Genomic DNA, 24,122 nt, shown 5'->3' with positions numbered 1-24,122 from the left:
GAACTTCCTTCACAATCGACCTATAAATAAATTATGTATGAACTTACCCGGGTTTTTGCCAACCCTGCCGGGAAGTTCATGACAATTTGTTTGCAACAAATCTACTTTGCATGTGAAAAATGAAAACTAAACCAACTATCATTCACTGTATCTAATTTATCAAAAGTGTTTGCCGGCATGTTCTGGCACCTGATATTCACGGCATGATCGCAACAAGTGTTTGCAGCAAATTATAATATTTCTGTAAGGAGTCACATACAATGTATGTAATTGCAACTGGATTTCTGTACCCAAATACACATCAGGCCCTTCCCCAGAAATTTTTTTAAGGCGCTGGGGTAAAGTTTGCGTGGTGGGATAAGGGGTGGGTGCGGGAGGGGTTTCCCCTCGCGTGTTTGATTTTTTAAAAAAATCGAACCCAAATGGTGCTTTTTTAAGTATACCATATGCAAAAAAACACAACAACATGTATTTCATTACTTCTGCATTTTCACATAATCATATAACCATCAATATATCATATACACTACACAGATGTCCACTTCTTTTATAAGTATTTTCGAACAACACATATGTCCTTCCACATCTTTTGTACAACACATAGGCATTTTTTTTTCAAGTGTCTGTCTTTGGCACTGTGCCATTCCTTTACTGCACCACTGAAATTAAAGTCATTCATTTTTTGTCCCTGCATGGACACCATGAGTAAGGCAGCTCACTGGTGAATGGTGGTTGGTCTTTACACATTCAACTGCTGAAACCTCTCTCACAATCTGAAAGTACAAAAAAAAGTATTTGTTATTTTCCCAGAGCAAGGATAACCAAGGATGGATTTATATTGTAAAAGTTCCTAAGATTTGACATTTATCTTGTGTTCTTCTGCACAATGAATTGCAACAGTATTTCTGTTAAATATTTGTGGGTGTTAACAACACCACTGCAGCTTTTTTACACACACAAGCAGGTTCTGTATTTCAAGTTTAACTATGTATTTTACTGCAAGCAGCAAGTTTCAGAAAGAACATGTATACACACCAGCTGTGGAGGTTGGTAGAAGCAGTCCCTCTGTAGCGATTTGCACAGGTTTGGGTGTTACCAATAATCCACTCCATTGTGCTCAAAGTGTTCATCTGTGGTAAGGGTGGCTTTCGCCTGTGCCCATTCAATAACCGCCCAGTCTTCTTCAAGGGAGAAGTGTGATGAAAGAGCCTGAAATGAAACACAAGTTACAATGACATGTTTCAATGACTTGACAAAATGAATCATAACTTTTTTGTTGTTGATAAGTTTCTTGTTTTTTTCTCCTCTAAAATTCTTTGGACCATACTTGATGCTGTAAATATATTCAGTAAATAGAGATTCTAAATAAATCAATGTTTATTTAGCATAGAAATAGACTACTGACTTCCTTGAAATACAGCAGAAGAGAATTCATTCATCCTTTTTACCGACTAGCCCGGTTCTTTACGTGAGAAAGTAGGCAGTTTATTTGGAACTGGTCTTGTCCAGGAACGATGGTTAGGTAACCTGCCCTAAATTTTGTTATTCCACTGAAACTTGTATCATTTGGTCTTTTTATGTTTACTTTGAGAGATATACAAAAGCAAAGTGAAACAAAAATATCATAGTAGATAAAGTTTAATATTTAGAAATTAATAGCACCTTAAACAATAGTAATTAAACATCCTCGAAAAAGTTTGCTTCAGTTTATCGGGTACAAATTATGATTTCAAACTTCAAACAGTCAAAGAATCACTGATCATTTTAATACAGTTGCCTTTCTCTGCTAATCATTACTCGATAACAATCAACTTACCCATGCATGCCGCCACCAACTGTTATCCCATTTTTTTGCATAGACTAATTATAATCCTTAACTAATTATATTCCAATCACTCCTGTTCCCAAACTTGTGAAAACACAGACTCATAAACACGTGTCGTATTTAAACCCTTATCAGTACACGGTAAACAGCTAGCACACTGTGTATTCATATAAACTACCCAGATAGATTTTACCTGAGGTATCTTACGGGGATTAAATCGCTTACTGATTTAAGACGCTGCGCTAATAATTGAGGCACCGCGCGGGAAATTTAAGCGCTGCGGGAAGGTATATTTCGTGTTTTAAGCGCCGCGGTAGGGCGGCGCCTTATGCGGCTGGGGAAGGGCCTGATGTCACATACACTACTTTTTGGACAATTTAGTTGTAATTATGGTAAAACGTACTTAAAGTAAACAAAACTTTAGACATGACAATTGAAGAGTTATTCTATTTCTGCATGGTCTATCAAGAATCAGCAACTTAGAAAAAAATCCTGAAAAAATTCATTCTCTTCGGGAAACTTTGAATTTGTAATTCACTTGAATGTCTACCAGTAGATCTTGAAGAAAAGGTTTTAAACTAATATAATTAAATGTTAAGAAAAACAACACAATTTTACTTGTTTTCTCAACATATTTTTCCCAGTTTGACAATTTAATTATAGCTTAAAGAAATTCGATCCCACTTAGCCTGGGGACTTAATTGCTTTTCAAAAAATCCTTGTTACTTCTGGCTATCAGATGCCTAGAAAACCCTTAAACATGTTACAGAACAGCCTTGGCAATTCAGTATTTATTTATTGTCAGTAAACATAATAATATTTCAAACATACATGTAAGCTATTGACCACTCAGGCATGTAGTAACGTTACTAGTCTAGACTGCTAAACACTTCCAATAGAAAAAATAAAGACGACTTTGCTATAATGGGTCGGTCACTGAATATACATGAGTAAACGCAGCATGTTTATCAAAAATAGCCAAGTGCTTGAAATTTCTTCTTTAAAAGTATCCATTCTGTGACATTATCCGGTAACAATGACATTACTAATTATGAAAAATTATGCAACATGAAAACTTTTTGGACGATTTCATCGCTACATTAATATACTGACAGATTAAACTCATTCCGTTACATTGAATCATTAACTTAAAAATAAATATATAAGCATTATATTACCACATAAAGCGTGCTTTTATATGAAAATATAAAATATAAAATTTAATTGGATTTTGTTTACACTGCAAAGTGTTTCGGTAGTCTCCCTTTACCTACAGGCGGTGCAAAATTGACTTTGTCCTCTGGTATATAATCCGACAACAACATCAGGTGATCCAGATGACAGTACGGAACAAAGTTCATTCTGAGATTTAGGATTGACAGTCAGTTCTGACTGGATCTTTCACTTTTAACATGCTGTCGTTTACTGCATGTGCAGTCCTTTTTGTGATTGCATTAATAATTTACTTTGTTTTCAATAGAGAATTCATATTTAAAAAGAAAATCACAGACTTTGAAGTAAAATTTCCAGAAGATAAGAATAAGGAAAAGGTAATTGAATTTACAGTGTGGGGGATGGGACATGTCAACTAGTTGCCATTTACCAATATTGTAATCTGCTAAATGCTATTCATCATTTGCTAATTGCCAATTGCAAGCTTGTAAAAAGGTCAGAGACTTCACCTGGATTATAATATACCTTAATTGTATACCTTCATGGGAAAGAGTCTGGCAAATGGAATTTAACCCCGACAAATGTGAAGTCCTTAAAGTAAGTAGGAAGAGAAATCCCTTTATATATCCCTACAGGTTACACAATACAGAGTTGAAGTCCACCTCATCAGCTAAATACCTAGGAATAACTATCTCCAATGATTTGAACTGGTCACAACACATAGAAAACATAACTTCTATGGCAACCTCTTCCCTTCGATTTATTCAGAGAAATGTCAAGACAGATAACATAAAGGTCAAAGAAGCTGCATACACCACCTATGTCCGCCCCCAGCTAGAATACTGTTCAACTGTGTGGCATCCCTGGCAGAAAACCCTCACCCATAAACTTGAACGAGTCCAAAGGTCAGCAGCTAGGTATGTTATGAATGATTACAACTATACAAGCAGTGTAACTGAAATGTTGAAATCCTTAGAATGGAAAACTCTCCAGTACCGTAGGTTAAAATGTTCATTACTTTTGTTTTACAAAGTAAGGACCCAGACCGTTGCTATTGACCAAGGTTATTTATCCCCCATTAGAAACCTGAACTACTTGATCCCTTATTCCAGCACTCAATATTTTGTTAACTCTTATTTCCCTAGAACCATCCGTCTCTGGAAATCCCTCCCCACATCAGTCAAAGCTAGCCCTAGCCTCAGTATCTTTACAGAGAGGCTGGCGGCGGTCACTATGTAATTCTTCCATTCTGTCCTATTTTAACTGTAGCATACTGTCCTTTTATCTTTTACTTTTAATACTGTAATATACTAAATTTCTTTAACAACTGTTTCTCTGACAGCGCCGACCAGTCATAATCGGAAATCGATTGTTGGTTGTAACGATGTAGATGTAGATGTAGATGTACCTATTACCGAGATATACATATTACCGCGAGTGTCCTGTTTGATTTGATGAGCTTGAGAAAGCTAGCGATCTAGGTTAGAATTTATCAGAAATCATCACTAGCAAGTTTTTGCGAGATGATTTATTCTTGACGCACAAAATGAAAAATATAATTATGCAAAATGAAATTCTTGTGTTTTAGTACTTAGACATTAAGCATGTTCTTTTTGAAATGTTATAGTTCAAACATCGTTTTTATCCAATGACAAGTGAGGGATTTTCAAAAAAGTAACCAACTTATTTTCATATTGTTTCATAACTGAAGAATCTGATCCACTTAATCATGAAGTAGTTCAAAATTAATGAGTTAATTTATTCATTGTTTCACCTACTATGGATTTCCCACATTCTAGAAGACGGAGCAATTACCAAAGCAGGGACTGCTTACAAAAAATAATGTGTCTGTGTAATAAACGGACGAGCCGTACCATGAGAAAACCAACAGTGGGTTTGCGACCAGCATGGATCTAGACCAGCCTGCGCATCCATGCAGTCTGGTCAGGATCAGTGCTGTTCGCTAACAGTTTCTCTAATTCCAATAGGCTTTGAAAGCGAACAGCATGGATCCTGACCAGACGTCTGGATCCATGGTGGTCGCAAACCCACTATGTTGGTTTTCTCATGGTGCGGCTCAAATGTCACATTATGTTTTTAATTTCATTTTAATGCAAGCTGTACTTTCATAGTTCAAGTTTGACCTTTCTGCACCTTTCACTACCTCTACTGGTCTAAAAACAAACCAGGGTGCACTTAGATTCTACTTTGTCTTGTTTTATTTATACATTATTATTATTATTACACCAGATTTATATAGCGCCTTTTTCATGATCAATTTCACGTTCAAAGGCACTTTACATAGTTCAGATGCAGCCACACAGGGCGCATAATTCATCCTCTACTAGTACAGACACAGAGTGATCTGACCAGAGGGACAGAGTGAGACAAAGCCCCCACTACAGAGAGATCAGAAATCAGATACAGGCTTGTCCGGCTAACTTAGCCTAGCTAGTTGCGAATAGACAGCCTGGTTCTTTAACGTGTCCAGTGTATAGCACTGATACACGCAAGGATTGCCTGGGTTCCTAACCAGTACACCTCTAGTTGGGTGGGAAACACTGAAAAGCGTTCCTGAAAATTCCCAAGTAGCTGCCTGGGATCGAACTCCCGACCTCAGGATTGGAAGGCCAGTGTGCAAGCAACAAGTAGTTGCTTAAATTTTACTGTTAGATCATTACGAGTTAAACCTGCATATTATATTTTCATTGAATAAGAATATAAAATTATGTTCCACAAACTACTCGATAAGACTTAGTCGTCTGCTATGTATTTATGATAACTAAATTAAAATCTTCCAGCACTGGATCAACCTCTGTTTTGCTAAAGGTTGAATAAAGTTGTAGTAAACATGTACTTCTCCATCATTAGTGAAGATAAGACTAGCCAATGAATTCCAAGAGACTGAAGAAGGCGTGGTTTAGTTTACTTCGGAGAGAGCTTTTTGTTTCTTTAACCTGTCAGTTAAATGAAATGGGGCGTTTAAACTATAAATAGGTTATAGATACACTTATTGAACTTCTAACGCATTAAGTTTTGCCTTCACTACGCTACACTCCATTTTGGCAAACTTAATTGCATTAGAAGTTCAATAAATGATCTATAACCTATACTAACATAATGGTAACACCATAGCAGCAACTGAAAGAGCAGCATAAGTAACCAATACAGTTCCAGCACTTGTAAGCATATATCAATTTCTGGCTCCTTAAGGAGCTGTATTAGGCCTTTTCTTCCTTTCTCTAGTTAACCACCACCTTCTGACTGCTGGTTTTGGATCAATTAAAGCATTCACTTTGACTTCTGCCATTTTCATGTGCATGAGTTTGTCCATCATTTTGGCACTTTGAATCTGTATCTCCTGTCAGACTGCATTATAATAATGTTTCATTGTAGAGAATGCTCTCTTGCATATAGCATAAACACTCGTTAAATGGAATATCTGTTATCATGTTGTCCATGTCCATCTGACTAACAAGTTGCCAGACAAGAAGAAGATGTAAACTGACCAACAACATGAAATTTTTAATCAATCCATTGACTGAGAGTATTTACAAGCTAGGTCACACTCGGCATTTATAGGAATTTCATACTGTCTAAATACTAAGTGTAAATATTTTTCTCCATATTGTTACAGAGCATTTCTATTAGTAGGAAGGGGTCAGTTTTTTAAGGTGGAAACATGTGTAGAAAATAATTAACTAGAATGTGTCTGTTGGACACAGGGTGTGCCCCCTACTGGTACATTTGTCACAAATAAGGGGCAGTAATTCAAATGTTTGCAGTCTTAATGGGGTAAAGCCTCAACAAACATTTTATGAAAAGGATTCATTTTTCTAGGCCATATACTTTTTGAGCTATGAGCATCACAAACAAAAAATCCACTATTTTGGCTATTTCAAGGGCCATAACTCTGTAATAAGTGCTAAGATTCTCAAGAAGAACGCCAAGTGTGCAAGGTCACATTATGATAAAGACTCAAGCAAGGTTTCATGAATTTACATCAAATATTTTTTTTAGCTAGGCACATAATCTAAGGTGAAAATGTGCATTTTTTACTATTTCAGGGGCCATAACTCTGAAAATAGGGGGCGGACCCAAATGAAATATAGGAGGTGCGCAAGTTCATATCATGATAAAGACTCATGCAAGGTTTCATGAATCTAAATCAAATACTTTTGAGCTACTAGTTACAGGGTGAAAATGTGCATTTTTGACTATTTCAGGGGCCATAACTCTGAAAATAGGGGGCAGAGCCAGACGAAAAATAGTAGGTGCGCAAGTTCATATCATGATAAAGACTCGTGCAATGTTTAATCAATTTATATGAAATACTTTTTGAGCTAGGTGCGTCACAAGGTGAAAATGTGCATTTTTGACTATTTCCGGGGCCATAACTCTAAAAATAGGGGGTGGACCCAAATGAAAAATAAGAGGTGTGCAAGTTCATACCATGATTAAGACTCATGCAAGGTTTCATGAATCTATATCAAATACTTTTTGAGCTAGGCGTGTCACAAGGTGAAAATGTGCATTTTTGACTATTTCAGGGGCCATAACTCTGAAATAGGGGGCAGAGCCAGACGAAAAATAGGAGGTGCGCAAGTTCATATCATGATTAAGGCTCATGCAAGGTTTCATCAATCTATATCAAATACTTTTCGAGCTAGATGCGTCACAAACTTTGGACGGACGAACGCACGGACAAGACCAAAATCTGTATGCCCCCACCACTCATGGGGGGGGGGGGGGGCACAAAAATTATGTGGGTGCGGTGGGGAGTGGGTGTAGTTTGAAGGGAAGAATATGCTCCTCCTACCACCCAAACTTCACTTGCTTCAATTAAGCTGAACTACACACTTGTATATATATTCAGTTTAACTGATCACAGTTAGGTGAGTGCCTTAAGGTCTTTTTGTGTGTATTTCAGTCATTTGAGCGTGAATGGTATGATGTGGCAATAGTAGGTGCTGGACCTGGGGGAGCAAGTACAGCTTTCTTTCTTGGTAATACTTTCTTTAAATCATTTTCAGAAATTTTATCTGTCTGTGCAAAAAAAGTCATGAAGTAGAAAAGCCATCTATAGCTTTGATTGCTTAAACAGCCGCTAAAGGTAAAATTACTATTATTATTTTATTACTATTATTATACCAGATTTATGTAGCTCCCTTTTCATGATAAACGTGTTCACACAGCGAAATTCATCCTCTACTAGTACAGACACAGAGTGATCTGACCAGAGGGACAGTGTGAGATAAAGCCCTGATAACAGATAGAAAGAAATCCTTTTTAGATCAGGCCTGTCGGGCTAACTTAGCCTAGCTGTTTGTGAATAGACAGGCTGGTTCTTTAACGTGCCCGGTGTATAGCACCGATACACGCGAAGCCGTCTTTCCTGGGAAGAACAAGTACAGGCCTCTTAGTTAGGTGGGAGACATTCAAGAGTATCTCAGAAATTTCCAGTGCTAATTGAACTGGAATACACAGCAAATATTTTTACACAAAACAGATGCTGTGGTCTTTACAGCTAGGTTGTTCCTATGTTCAGCTGATCTGTAGCACAACTTTAGTATATACTAATTTATTTTACGACAGTTTCTAAACAAGTTTTATAACTTGGACTAATCACTCTCAGCTTTTCATCGCTGCTGGTACCCTGCCGCGAGGGTATGAGATCACTATTGACAGCTCATTCCTGTTGGTACAATGTATCCGCCGCCATAAAGTTAGAACATCATTCTTAACACCTCATATAATTCTGCTAGTATGTTCTGACGCGGGGGTATGAGATCACTCTGGACACCCCATTTCTGATGTTATCCATCACCATGAGGGTATGAGATCACTCTGGACATCTCATTCCTGATGTTATCCATCACCATGAGGGTATGAGATCACTCTGGACACCTCATTCCTGATGTTATCCATCACCATGAGGGTATGAGATCACCCTGGACACCTCATTCCTGATGTTATCCATCACCATGAGGGTATGAGATCACCCTGGACACCTCATTCCTGATGTTATCCACCACCATGAGGGTATGAGATCACCCTGGACACCTCATTCCTGATGATATCCATCCCCATGAGGGTATGAGATCACCCTGGACACCTCATTCCTGATGTTATTCATCCCCATCAGGGTATGAGATCACCCTGGACATCTCATTCCTGATGTTATCCATCAACATGAGGATATGAGATCACCCTGGACATCTCATTCCTGATGTTATCCATCCCCATGAGGGTATGAGATCACCCTGGACACCTCATTCCTGATGTTATCCATCCCCATGAGGGTATGAGATCACCCTGGACACCTCATTCCTGATGTTATCCATCCCCATGAGGGTATGAGATCACCCTGGACACCTCATTCCTGATGTTATCCAACCACCATGAGGGTATGAGATCATCCTGGACACCTCATTCCTGATGTTATCCATCACCGATGAGGGTATGAGATCACCCTGGACACCTCATTCCTGATGTTATCCATCACCATGAGGGTATGAGATCACCCTGGACACCTCATTCCTGATGTTATCCATCACCGATGAGGGAATGAGATCACCCTGGACACCTCATTCCTGATGTTATCCATCACCATGAGGATATGAGATCACTCTAGACATCTCATTCCTCATGTTATCCACCACCATGAGGGTATGAGATCACCCTGGACACCTCATTCCTGATGTTATCCATCACCATGAGGGTATGAGATCACTCTAGACCTCTTAAGGTACTTCTGCATGTTTAATAAACCGGAAGTAACGGTGTTATGTCATTTATCATGGAAAGGTAGAATAAAGCCTGGATTCTGTGTACGGCAATGAAAATCATTTTATGAATTAAGGGCAACAGGTGAGTAAATTTAGTTCAGCAACGTTACTATCTTGCTTAAGTTAAAATATGATATTAAAACATCTGACATGTTAAATAGATAAAAAAATGTCTTAAAATCGGCTAAAAATGCATGGATCTCTTTAATAATTGGCAAATATCTCGAAAACGAGCACACAGACCGACACATTTTATTTCACTATCTTATAGGCCATATGTTTATTTATGACTTGGCCTAAAAAAAAATTCTTTGTTTCTGGTTACATGCCAAAAAAAATAAGGGTAGGTAGGTCGGAAATTTTTTTTTTGGAATTTCTTTTTATTAAGGGAGACTTTTCGGAAATTATTTTTGTGTCAGAAATGACTACAAATAAGGGGGTTATGCCCCTAGAGCATCAGTAAGTTGATTTCTAACATCACTGACCATGTTTAAAGCATAAAAAGTGCAGTTTTGCAACTTTTTTGTTAAAAAGTTAAAAAAATTATTCTCCAAGGCCATAAAAACATTTAGGGTCAGGTCAAAAATTTAGGGTAGGTTGGGATACCGGAAATGAACAATTTTTTTTATTACGCCTTATGAGAAGTTCCATTAAAATCTACATTGTATTCAGAAAAATCTTTTCGTGAAAATGCTATCAAAATTGTGATTTTCCCATAGACTCCCATTATGAAAACTTGCGTTAGGTTAAAATATTTTAAATCGGTCTAGCAAAAAAAAAAAAAGAAATTGAGCACACAACCCTATCTTTTTTATTTGTTGATTTTTCTTAAAGTATATATTCTGAAGTTTTGAAAAAGGAAGGTTTAATCAAAATTTACATTGTAGAAAAAACATTGATCCAAATGTGCAGAACTACCTTAAAGAATAGCCAGCTTCCACTTAAGTTGTGTGTGCCAAACAAGAGAGTTTCTACTACCATTTTTCATGTCTTTGGCATGATGTGTTCAAGGACTGAGCACTTAAGGAAAGCAACATAGACTAGTATAGCTTTGAGTGTTTCAACACAAAAATTTTGTTTTAATGGTAATTTATTACTTACTGTGATTTTAACTTTCAGCAAAACTTGGCTGGAAATGTCTGTTACTTGAGAAAAAGAAGTTTCCACGAGACAAGTATTGCGGCGATGCAGTGTGCAAGACTGCCATTGAGTTACTCAAGGAAATGGGAATTTATGAACAACTCGTTCGTGAAAATAAAGTTCATGTTGTAAGTAGAAGTGACTATTGAGGCCTTCTTGTGCTATTGCAATACTATTGATATTTAGGAAAGGAGTTACGATACTATTGATATTGCAGAAATGGCTTGCGATACTATTGATATTGCAGAAATGGCTTGCGATACTATTGATATTTAGGAAAGGAGTTACGATACTATTGATTATTGCAGAAATGGCTTGCGATACTACTGATATTGCAAGAAGGGCTTGTGATACTATTGATATTTAGGAAAGGAGTTACGATACTATTGATTATTGCAAAAATGGCTTGCGATACTATTGATATTGCAGAAAGGGCTTGCAATACTATTGATTATTGCAGAAATGGCTTGCGATACTATTGATATTGCAGAAAGGGCTTGCAATACTATTGATATTGCAGAAATGGCTTGCGATACTATTGATATTGCAAGAAGGGCTTGTGATACTATTGATATTTAGGAAAGGAGTTACGATACTAATGATTATTGCAGAAATGGCTTGCGATACTATTGATATTGCAGAAAGGGCTTGCAATACTATTGATTATTGCAGAAATGGCTTGTGATACTATTGATATTGCAGAAAGGGCTTGCAATACTATTGATATTGCAGAAATAGCTTGCAATACTATTGATATTGCAAGAAGGGCTTGTGATACTATTGATATTTAGGAAAGGAGTAACGATACTATTGGTATTGCAGAAATGGCTTGCGATACTATTGATTTTGCAAGAAGGGCTTGTGATACTATTGATATTTAGGAAAGGAGTTACGATACTATTGATTATTGCAAAAATGGCTTGGGATACTATTGATATTGCAGAAAGGGCTTGCAATACTACTGATTAATCGCAGAAATGGCTTGCGATACTATTGATATTGCAGAAAGGGCTTGCAATACTATTGATATTGCAGAAATGGCTTGCGATACTATTGATATTGCAAGAAGGGCTTGTGATACTATTGATATTTAGGAAAGCAGTTACGATACTATTGATTTTGCAGAAATGGCTTGCGATACTATTGATTTTGCAAGAAGGGCTTGTGATACTATTGATATTTAGGAAAGGAGTTACGATACTATTGATTATTGCAAAAATGGTTTGCGATACTATTGATATTGCAGAAAGGGCTTGCAATACTATTGATATTGCAGAAATGGCTTGTGATACTATTGATATTGCAGAAAGGGCTTGAAATACTATTGATATTGCAGAAATAGCTTGCGGTACTATTGTTTTTGCAGAATTGGCTTGCGATACTATTGATTTTGCAGAAAGGGCTTGTGATACTATTGATATTGTACAAATGGCTTGCGATACTATTTATATTGTACAAATGGCTTGCGATACTACTGATATTGTACAAAGGGCTTGCGATACTATTGATATTGTACAAAGGGCTTGTGATACTATTGATATTGTACAAATGGCTTGCGATACTACTGATATTGTACAAAGGGCTTGTGATACTATTGATATTGTACAAAGGGCTTGCGATACTATTGATATTGTACAAAGGGCTTGTGATACTATTGATATTGTACAAATGGCTTGCGATACTATTGATATTGTACAAAGGGCTTGCGATACTATTGATATTGTACAAAGGGCTTGTGATACTATTGATATTGTACAAATGGCTTGCGATACTATTGATATTGAAACAATGATAGTAATAGATAAGTCTTTGAATGTTGGTTCAAACAGATGTTACAAATTGATGCAGTGTCTACAATACTGGACCAACTATAGAGAATAGTTATGCCTGATTACGTTTCAAAGACTTATAAATCTATTACTATCAACCTGAAGCTAATGCTTTAATGACCCTTACAGTCTGCAAGAACTTATACCTTGGGCTTTTGTAAATTTAATTACCTAAATGCATATTGAATATTCATTTTAACCCTTACCCTGCTAAATTCCTGTAATGAACTTGTTCATCTTTCAGTTTGGACAGTACCAACAACTGTTAAAAGGGGTGCATACCAAAAGAGTTACTGACTGAATGCAGATCATGATCAGACTGTATGGAAGTGCAGGCTGATTATGATCTACACTGGTCACAAAGGCAGAATCAATAGCCACCAGCAGGCTAAGGGTTAAACATTATATTTAATATCAAAAATTAAATCATAAACATCACCCTGTCACAATATCTACAAAATAAAAAACAGGAAATCTCTAAGAATCAAAAGAAATACCCAGTTTTTTAATTATTTCCACCTTAAAGGGAGGTAGCTATGAAACTTTATTAAAGGGCAAAAAAACAGACATTTCAGCAAGAAATGTGGCTTTTTGTTCCTTAAATAAATTTCTATCAGAATATACATGAAGTAAAACATGTCATAAAGTGTTGCTAATAACTTGGGAAATTGTCATAGAAAGTAAGGATTAGTAAATTTCGTCTTAACTATAGTTGTGACCCCATTTTAAAGGTCTGATTTTACCTTTGTTAACATGAATTTTTTAACCAGATAATGTATTCATTAATGAATACAATAATTTTAAATTTAATTCATAATTAATACACACAAACCTGTTGCTGATATATTACAGTCAAAATCTGAGAATATCAGAATTTGACTGTATGTCAGCTATAGATTTGTGTGTATTAAGTATAAATGAATGAGGTTCTGGCTAAAACTGCTTTGTCCTGGGGGCATAAAATTGTGGAAATCAAAATTTAAAGGTAAAATGAAGTCTTTAGAAGAATATTCTATGTTCATTGGGGTTAAATTTTTTGGATTGACTTTACCACAAAATCAAAAAAAAAAAATAGTCAGATGCATATATCAGTGAATTAAGATTAAATGTAATTTGTAACTTTTTTAGTCAGACAGTGGAGGTATGTGCAGTCCCGGAGGCCTTAGCTATATTGGGAGAAGTAAGGAGGATTATGGAGAAATACCTGCAGCTCTTGCTTGTAAACGAATCTTTCTTGATGAGGCCATAGCTATGGGTGCAAAAAGGTAAAAATACTGAGGATGTCTTGAGTTCAGAAGATTACCTACTATTTTATTTAAGAGTTATTTAAAGATAAATACATGCATTGTGACAAATGTTACACATCAAATTGTTTATTTTGCCCCAACCTTTTTAGCTCACCAGTCACAAAGTGACAAGGTGAGCTTTTGTGATCGTGCGGCGTCCGTGCGTGTGTAAACTTTTGCTTGTGACCACTCTAGGGGTCACATTTTTCATGGGATCTTTATGAAAGTAGGTCAGAATGTTTATCTTAATGATATCTAGGTCAGGTTCGAAACTGGGTCACGTGCGATCAAAAACTAGGTCAGTAGGTCTGAAAATAGAAAAACCTTGTGACCTCCCTAGAGGCCATATTTTTCAATGGATCTTCATGAAAATTGGTCAGAATGTTCACCTTGATTATATCTAGGTCAAGTTTGAAACTGGGTCACATGCCTTCAAAAACTAGGTCAGTAGGTCTAAAAATAAAAAAAACCTTGTGACCTCTATAGAGGCCATATTTTTTATGAGATCTTCATGAATATTGGTGAGAATGTTCACCTTGATGATATCTAGGTCAAGTTCAAAATGGGTCACATGCCTTCAAAAACTAGGTCATTAGGTAAAATAATAGAAAAACCTTGTGACCTCTCTAGAGGCCATATTTTTCAATGGATCTTCATGAAAATTGGTCAGAATGTTTACCTTGGTGATATCTAGGTCAAGTTCGAAACTGGGTCACGTGTGGTCAAAAACTAGGTCAGTAGGTCTAAAAATAGAAAAAGCGACGTCATACTCAAAACTGGGTCATGTGGGGACAGGTGAGCGATTCAGGACCATCATGGTCCTCTTGTTTAGGTATAAAATTATACACGTTTTGCACGTTTGACTAAGTAAATTTGAAAATTATCTGTGTAACTGCACTTTTTGATTTTTATCTTGTTGTATTGTGGCCCATCCATAAGTTTCATGTAGTAACGTTGACAATGAGACTGAAAACATATTTCCGATTAATAACTTGAGCAAACTTAGGTCTACAGCTTTCAAACTTCTTAGGATGGTTGCCTGTGGTCAGTAGATTATCCATATTGTTTTAGTGGTCAGCAAGTTAAAGGTTAAGATTTCTTGATGAAGCCATAGCTATGGGTGCAAAAAGGTAAAAATACTGAGGATGTCTTGAATTCAGAAGATTTCCTACTATTTTATTTAAGAGCTATTTAAAGATAAATACATGCATTGTGATAAATGTTACACATCAAGTTGTTTATTTTGCCCCGCCCTTTTTAGCTCACCAGTCACAAAGTGACAAGGTGAGCTTTTGTGATCGTGCGGTGTTCGTGCGTGCGTAAACTTTTGCTTGTGACCACTCTAGGGGTCACATTTTTCATGGGATCTTTATGAAAATTGGTCAGAATGTTTATCTTAATGATATCTAGGTCAAATTTGAAACTGGGTCATGTGCGCTCAAAAACTAGGTCAGTAGGTCTAAAAATAGAAAAACCTTGTGACCTCCGTAGAGGCCATATTTTTCAATGGATCTTCATGAAAATTAGTCAGAATGTTTAACTTGATGATATTTAGATCAAGTTCGAAACTGGGTCATGTGCGGTCAAAAACTAGGTCAGTAGGTCAGATAATAGAAAAAATTTGTGACCTCTCTAGAGGCCATATTTTTCATGGGATCTGTATGAAAGTTGGTCAGAATATTCACCTTGATTATATCTAGGTCAAGTTTGAAACTGGGTCAGGTGTGGTCAAAAACTAGGTCAGTAGGTCTAAAAATAGAAAAACCTTGTGACCTCTCTATAGGCCATATTTTTCAATGGATCTTCATGAAAATTGGTCAGAATGTTCACCTTGATTATATCTAGGTCAAGTTCGAAACTGGGTCACGTGCCTTCAAAAACTAGGTCATTAGGTCAAATAATAGAAAAACCTTGTGACCTCTCTAGAGGCCGTATTTTTCAATGGATCTCCATGAAAATTGGTCAGAATGTTCACCTTGATAATATCTAGGTCAAGTTTGAAACTGGGTCATGTGTGGTCAGAAACTAGGTCAGTAGGTCTAAAAATAGAAAAACCTTGTGACCTCTCTAGAGGCCAGATTTTTCAATGGATCTTCATGAAAATTGGTCAGAATGTTCACCTTGATTATATCTAGGTCAAGTTCGAAACTGGGTCACGTGCCCTAAAAAACTAGGTCATTAGGTCAAATAATAGAAAAACCTTGTGACCTCTCTAGAGGCCATATTTTTCAATGGATCTTCATGAAAATTGGTCAGAATGTTCACCTTGATGATATCTAGGCCAAGTTCGAAACTGGGTCACGTGCGGTCAAAAACTAGGTCAGTAGGTCTAAAAATAGAAAAAAGCGATGTCATACTCAAAACTGGGTCATGTGGGGACAGGTGAGCGATTCAGGACCATCATGGTCCTCTTGTTTACGTATAAAATTATACACGTTTTGCACGTTTGACTAAGTAATTTTGAAAATTATCGGTGTAACTGCACTTTTTGATTTTTATCTTGTTGTATTGTGGCCCATCCATAAGTTTCATGTAGTAACGTTGACAATGAGACTGAAAACATATTTCCGATTAATAACTTGAGCAAACTTAGGTCTACAGCTTTCAAACTTCTTAGGATGGTTGCCTGTGGTCAGTAGATTATCCATATGGTTTTATTGGTCAGCAAGTTAAAGGTTAAGGTAACAGTGACCTTAAGATTAAAGCGTATATTTTAACATTTTTAAAATAACATGGTTTTTTCTTTCATAACCCCAGATATGTAATTGTATGAAAACAAACAAACAAAATGTGATCAAAACCAATAAATACTAACCCTTAGCATGCTGGCGGCAAATGATTCTGCCTTTGCGACCAATGCAGACCAAGATCAGCTTGCACATCCGTGCACTGCGCCAGTCTGATCATGGTCTGCATTGTTCACTATTCAGTCAGTATCTTTTTGGTAAACACCCTCTTAACAGTTAATGGTACTGTCCAAATTGAAAGATGGACAAGTTCATTATAGAAATTTAGCAGTGTAAGGGTTAAGAAGACTGTCATAAATGAAACAGAAAAATTATATTCTGATGTTTCATCAAAGTTTCTCAAAGAGTATATATTAAAAGGCTTCTAAAAAGATTTTGGTATGTTTCCAGGATGGGTGCAGATCTGAAAGAAGAACAGCCTGTGGCAGATGCAAAATTTGATAATGACACAAATCTATGGACAATTAATATTGAAGAGAGTGAAACAGCTTATAAAGCAAGGGTATAGCAATGCAATTCTTGTTTTTATCGTTTTTAGCTCACATGTCGCAAAGTGACAAGGCGAGCTTTTGTGATCGCGCAGCGTCCGTCCGTCTGTGCATCCGTCCGTCCGTAAACTTGCGCTTGTGACCACTCTAGAGGTCACATTTTTCATGGGATCTTTATGAAAGTTGGTCAGAATGTTCATCTTGATGATATCTAGGTCAAATTCATAACTGGGTCACGTGCGGTCCAAAACTAGGTCAGTAGGTCTATAAATAGAAAAACCTTGTGACCTCTCTAGAGGCCATACTTTTCAATGGATCTTCATGAAAGTTGGTCAGAATGTTCACCTTGATGATATCTAGGTCAAGTTTGAAACTGGGTCACATATCTTTAAAAAACTAGGTCAGTAGGTCAAATAATAAAAAACCTTGTGACCTCTCTAGAGACCATATTTGTTTTATGGGATCTGTATGAAAGTTGGTCTGAATGTTTATCTTGATGATATCTAGGTCAAGTTCGAAACTGGGTTAACTGTGATCAAAAACTAGGCCAGTAGGTCTAAAAATAGAAAAACCTTGTGACCTCTCTAGAGGCCATATTAATGAATGGATCTTCATGAAAATTGGTCAGAATGTTCATCTTGAGATATCTAGGTCAAGTTCAAAACTGGGTCACGTGCCATCAAAAACTAGGTCAGTAGGTCAAATAATAAAAAAACCTTGTGACCTCTCTAGAGGCCATATTTTTCATGGGATCTGTATGAAAGTTGGTCTGAATGTTCACCTTGATGATATCTAGGTCAAGTTCGAAACTGGGTGAACTACAGTCAAAAACTAGGTCAGTAGGTCTAAAAATAGAAAAACCTTTAAACCTCTCTACAGACCATATTTTTCAATGGATCTTCATGAAAATTGGTCTGAATGTTCACCTTGATGATATCTAGATAAATTTCGAAACTGGGTCACGTGCAGTCAAAAACTAGGTCAGTAGGTATAAAAATAGAAAAACCTTGTGACCTCTCTATAGGCCATATTTTTCAATGGATCTTCATGAAAATTGGTCAGAATGTTCACCTTGATTATATCTAGGTCAAGTTCAAAACTGGGTCACGTGCCTTCAAAAACTAGGTTATTAGGTCAAATAATAGAAAAACCTTGTGACCTCTCTAGAGGCACTATTTTTCAATGGATCTTCATGAAAATTGGTCAGAATTTTTATCTTGATGATATCTAGGTCAAGTTCAAAACTGGGTCACATGAGCTCAAAAACTAGGTCACTATGTCAAATAATAGAAAAAACAAAGTCATACTCAGTTCAAAACTGGGTCATGTTGGGACATATGAGTGATTCAGGACCATCATGGTCCTCTTGTTAGTTATTTACTGGTAGGCAATTAGAGTTCAAAGTACTCAGGATTCAGGTTGTCCATCCATCTGTCTGTCTGTAGACACAATCTTGTGCACACCAACTCTCCTCATCCGCTTGACACAATTTAATGAAACTTCACATAAGTGATCAGTAACAACAGTAGTTGTGCATGTTGCATGTTACGTTCTTTCAGAAAAAAACTTTGCAGGGTTACAGGACATTATTTTTTGTTACTATAATATATACACAGAGTCTGCATAATTATGCAATCTTGTGTGCACCTAATTTGAACCCATGCACACAATTTAATGAAACTTACACAAGTGATCAGTGGTAACCTTACATGTGCATGGTGCATGTTAGGTTCTTTCAGAAAAAAACTTTTGCACAGTTATGGGACTTTGTTTTCTGTTACTTTACTATATACATGCAGTCTGCCTATGCAATTTGCACACGCATAATCTCCCAAATCATTGCACACATTTCAATGAAACTTCACACAAGTGATCAGTACCAACCCTAGTTGTGTATGGTGCATGTTATGTTCTTTCAGATAAATATTCTGCAGTTATGGGACTTTGTTTTTTGTTACTATGCTGTATACATAGAGTCTGCATATGCAATCTTGTGCGCGCCTAATCTCTCGAACCATTGCATACAATTTAATGAAACTTCACGCAAGTGATCAGTACCAACCTTACTCGTGCATGGTATGTGTAAGATTCTTTCAGAAAAAAATTCTGCAGAGTTATTGGACTTTGTTTTTTGTTACTATACTATATACATACAGTCCACATAATTATGCAATCTTGTTAATTTTGTTGTAGTTGAATGGTTGTACTTGAATTACACTTTCAGTTTGATATTATGCATAATGAAGGTGCTTTTACCATATTTTTTTCCTTATAAGACTCATTATTAGGAGCCATATTTCCAGTTCAAGAGTGGGGAGCATCTTATTAGCATGTACTATAAGGCAACTAAAACAAAAAGAAACCCGAGATTGCCTGTCCAATTAGGGGCGTGTCTTATAAGTGAGTGCATCTTATAAGCAAAAATATACGGTATAAGACAGTGATTGCTCTTTAGAGATGTTGTGAAATGAGGAGATGCTGTATGTTTTGATTGTTCAGGTGTTGGTGTGTGCTGATGGAGCTCCTTCACGCTTGGCGACACAGCTTGGAATTGTGAATCGCCCACCAGATAGCACGTGCTCACGAGCATATGTCGAAGGTGGAACACACAAATTTAAAGCAGACGGTGTTGTTTTCTACAATAAAGAACTTCTGCCAGGTTAATAGTTAAATCTGAAGAAAGAAATATTAAGTTAACAGTCTCTAGCTGAAATCATCTTATGCCACAATTTTTAGCTGAAAAAAAGTAAACATTGAAACTTAAATAATATTGATTGTAAAGCCAGGTCAAGTTAATGTTTTGTTATTAAACTCCATGCAGTGACTTCTTTCTAAATACAATGTACCTAAACATGCGTTGACTCATCCATGAAATCAACAAAAATTAGTTCCCCAGGAATATTATTGATTTCACAGTTACTGAAATGACCTCAGAGTGGCATGCAATGCGTCTTCCATCTCCAGTAATGCTAGAAAAAAGCTATCGAACCTAAACTTTTGTAGTTTTGCATATTAACATGATACATGCGTTATCTCATGTACTGTAAAAGCAGAAATTTTTGCGAGGGTTTAATTTTCGCTACATTCGCGAGGCCCTACATCTCGCGAAAATTAATCCTCGCATAAATATTCACCATTAATATAATTCAAATTCATGTAGGATACTATTTTTACAATTTTTGCGAATATTAATCCTCGCAAGCATACTCAAAATTATTAATTGGCCAAATTTTGACCCAGCGAAAATATGCGCTTTTACAGTACTTTACTGCATATTTACCATAAAAAATCTCAAACTTCTGTTCATCAGTATTTAATGTCATTTTAGGATTGAGTAATTGACGTATACGACATCATCCCCCACCACCTAAAAACGAAATACACAGAAAAAATTATGACAAACTGATTTCCTTTGCAATTATTACCATAGAAAAATGATATTTGGAAAGTCAAGTGTTATATAAATAAGACCTGTGTCTGAATTATTGAAATTTCAGGATATGCTGCATTGTTTAGACATCCAAATGATGTATTAAATTTCTGCTGTTACATTATACCTGGGAACCCAAAATGTACCTCGGATAATCTTGCATACTGGCACGATCATCTCATGAAAGACGATCCAAATATCAGTCGTGCCCTTGGAAATGATTATAAAATTGAAAGAATGAAAGCAGGTTAGTGTATTAGTCATACTTTGTCTACAGAGGGTACAATATCAGAATTTGCTCTCAAAAATGATGAAATATTTAGACACAGCTACTTTTCTTCTTTGGCTCAAAATAGAGAAAACAAAATTTTTAAAACGTTTCTTGATTACTTCTTTCTTCACTATTGAAGAGGGTCTTTTTTGTTGGGCTTAAGCGTCGCACCAACACAATTATAGGTCATATGGTGACTTTCCAGCTTTTGGTGGTGGAGGTAGACCTTCATCACGAGTGGGCACCTGATTAGAACCACCAACCTTCTGTAAGCCAGCCGGATGGCGTTGAAGAGTTGACGCAGCATGTGATTTATTTGAAATTTAAAAAAAAAGAAGCTGTGTTTATTTATTACTTTGAATACTTTGAAAACTTGCACTATTTATGCTTATAAATGTGTTATTTGTCGACAGAAAGGGTAAGTCTAGTCCATACTTACGCCCCCTTCGAAGAAGGCGGTGTATATTGCTTTGCAGATGTCGGTCGGTCGGTCGGTTGGTCTGTCTGTCGGTCGGTCTGTCGGTATGTAGACCAATTGGTTTCTGGATGATAACTCAATAACACATGAGCCTAGTTCAGTCATGCAAAGGTCAAGGTCACAGTGACCTGGAACAGTTAAACGGTTTCCGGATAATAACTCAGGAATGCTTGGGCCTAGGATCATAAAAGTTGATAGGGAGGTTGGTCATGACCAGCAGATGACCCCTATTAATTTTGAGGCCAGTAGGTCAAAGGTCAAGGTCACAGTGACCCAGAACAGTTAAACAGTTTCAGGATGATAACTCAAGAACGCTTGGGCCTAGGATCATGAAAATTGACAGGGAGGTTGATCATGACCAGCAGATGACTCCTATTGATTTTGAGGTCAGTAAGTCAAAGATCAAGGTCACAGTGACCCGGAATAGTTAAACGATTTCCGAACGATAACTCCAGAACTCTTGGGTCTGGGATCATGAAAGTTGATAGGGAGGTTGGTCATGACCAGCAGATGACTCCTATTGACTTTGAGGTCAAAGGTCAAGGTCAAAGTGACTCGGAACAGTTAAACCGTTTACGAACGATAACTTGAGAATGCTTGGGCCTAGGATCAGGAAACTTGATAGGGAGGACCAGCAGGTGACCCCTTTTGATTTTGCAGTCAGTAAGTCAAAGGTCAAGGTCACAGTGATCCAGAAGAGTTAAACCGTTTCAGGACGATAACTTGAGGACACTTGGGCTTAGGATCTTGAAACTTAATAGGGAGGTTGATCATGACCAGCAGATGACTCCTATTGATTTTGAGGTCAGTAAGTCAAAGGTCAAGGTCACACTGACCCAGAATAGTAGAACTATTGTGTACATTGACTAAATAATTTCTGTTCCTTGCGCAATTACTGAATGCATCAAGGTGGGCATTTCATGTTCTACGAGCTCCTGTTATGAAACAGTTACATTAAATCAACAAGATGCAGTAAATTATCAACATAGTTAAGGTCATTGAATGCTTCAGTAAACATAAAACTCCATTTCTCTGTTAAAATTACCTGCCTGGCTGGTTTATTTCTTTCAGCAAGCTTGCGTCTTGGTGGTGAAAAGTATAGTTATGACAGACATTGTCTAGTTGTTGGTGACGCTGCTGGAATGACGGATCCACTTACAGGTTAGTGCCTGTTTGGTAAAATACATTGTCTACTATCATGTTTACAGTATAGATACAACAGACATTGTCTAGTTGTTGGCGATACTGATGGAATGACAGATCCACTTTCAGGTATTAAAGTGCCTGCGAAGTAATGGTCATTTTGAATATGTGGACATCCCATGTTAGCTTTAGTTCTCCGGTTTACAGATAAGCTTTTACAGTTGTTGTCTATTGTAATGATAAATCCACTAGGCCAGGTAAGGGGCATTGAGAATGTTACTGCAGGAATGATTAAATGGTAAAGGACATTGTGTAATTAAAGTACAGTGCAACCTCTGTAGAGCGACACCCTTTTGGAAATACAAATATTGACTGTTATGTAGAGGTTGTTGTTCTGGAGAGGTAAATTTGATAGTATATTTCAGCTTAGGGAAATTTTGATGATGTTGTTATAGAGAGGTTTTTGCTTAAGAGAGGGTTGCTCTGGAGAGGTTGTACTGGTGATTATCCCATGCTAGAATCATTGAATATAATTTACAGGACCCTGCCTTGTTACAGGACTGCTGCTGGAGTGATAGATCAACTTACAGTTAAGTGCCTGGCAAGTAAAGGACATTGTTTGTATGAGGATATCCCATGTTAAAATGGGATATGTCTCTGTTTGGGTAGGAAAACTGAATAGTACCTCTCAATAACTTTAGTTGTGGTTGAGTTTTTGAAATGAGACTTGGCCTATCAGTCGTTTGTAGTTAGACTGAGGTTGGGGCTTTATTTGAGATCAGTGGATTTTAGGTCAAGGTCACTGTTACTAATAATAGAAAAAAAAAGCTATTTTCACTCAATAACTTTTGTTTGGATAGTAAAGAAACTGAATTTGGCTTGTAGAAAAACCAAGGTTGGGATTGTATATGGGGTTATTTCAGTCAAGTTCAAGGTCAGCAAAAGGTCTAGGTCAAAGTCACAGTAACTAAAAACAGACATCATTTTTGTTTCACTGTGATCATCATAATGGTGTTTACCAGTTTGTAACTTTAATGTCTTTAGTATTGGTGCACCTGTAGTTAGCAAATGTGGTATTTAGGTAGCTTTATCAAGACAAAGATTGGGGTCGTATTTGTGGTAGCTTTGGTCAAAGTCAAGGTCATTGTTACTACAAATAGAAAGAGGTTCCACTCAGTATCTATAGTTTGATTATACCTTTTGTAACCAAACTTGATGTGTAAATAGTTTTAATTGAGGCAGGTTGGGATTTTATGTGTTACTTGGGTCAATTATTAGAATTATTGGAAAATTAGAAAAACGTTTTCCGTAAACTTTGAAAACCTGGTTTGTTGGCATTGTACATTTCTTGTTTAATCAGTTTATAATGTACAGATATGACATATATTATGTCTAGTTGTTGGTGATGCTGCTGGAGTGAGAGATCCACTTATGGGTATGTGCCAGTTAGGATAAGGACATTGTATACGGATATGCAACATTAACCTTTTTAAAAATGTTTACAGTATACAGATATGACAGACT

The 24,122-nt window shown here is 36.8% G+C and overlaps 2 protein-coding genes across 2 annotated transcripts in view; one reads left to right on the top strand and one right to left on the bottom strand.

Annotated features, from left to right (window-relative positions):
- Positions 1 to 3,087, bottom strand: part of LOC128547290 (uncharacterized) — a 47,752-nt gene extending 44,665 nt beyond the window's left edge. Inside the window, exon 1 of the mRNA XM_053519520.1 lies at positions 3,004 to 3,087. The gene's annotated coding sequence lies outside the window, so the exon portion shown is untranslated. The remainder of the gene's footprint in view (positions 1 to 3,003) is intronic.
- A 45-nt stretch (positions 3,088 to 3,132) lies between these two features.
- LOC128547291 (conditioned medium factor receptor 1-like) overlaps positions 3,133 to 24,122 on the top strand; it is a 33,174-nt gene continuing 12,184 nt past the window's right edge. Inside the window, exons 1-8 of the mRNA XM_053519522.1 lie at positions 3,133 to 3,375; positions 7,929 to 8,004; positions 10,906 to 11,054; positions 13,884 to 14,020; positions 17,179 to 17,290; positions 19,776 to 19,935; positions 20,774 to 20,953; positions 22,527 to 22,616. Coding sequence (XP_053375497.1) covers positions 3,238 to 3,375; positions 7,929 to 8,004; positions 10,906 to 11,054; positions 13,884 to 14,020; positions 17,179 to 17,290; positions 19,776 to 19,935; positions 20,774 to 20,953; positions 22,527 to 22,616 — 1,042 coding nt within the window. The 5' untranslated portion in view covers positions 3,133 to 3,237. The remainder of the gene's footprint in view (positions 3,376 to 7,928; positions 8,005 to 10,905; positions 11,055 to 13,883; positions 14,021 to 17,178; positions 17,291 to 19,775; positions 19,936 to 20,773; positions 20,954 to 22,526; positions 22,617 to 24,122) is intronic.

This window comes from Mercenaria mercenaria, chromosome 12, assembly GCF_021730395.1.
Source record: "Mercenaria mercenaria strain notata chromosome 12, MADL_Memer_1, whole genome shotgun sequence".
Lineage (NCBI taxonomy): Eukaryota > Metazoa > Mollusca > Bivalvia > Venerida > Veneridae > Mercenaria > Mercenaria mercenaria.
The sequence above is the reverse complement of the archived record's forward strand: the minus strand, read 5'-3'. Positions and strand labels throughout refer to the sequence as shown.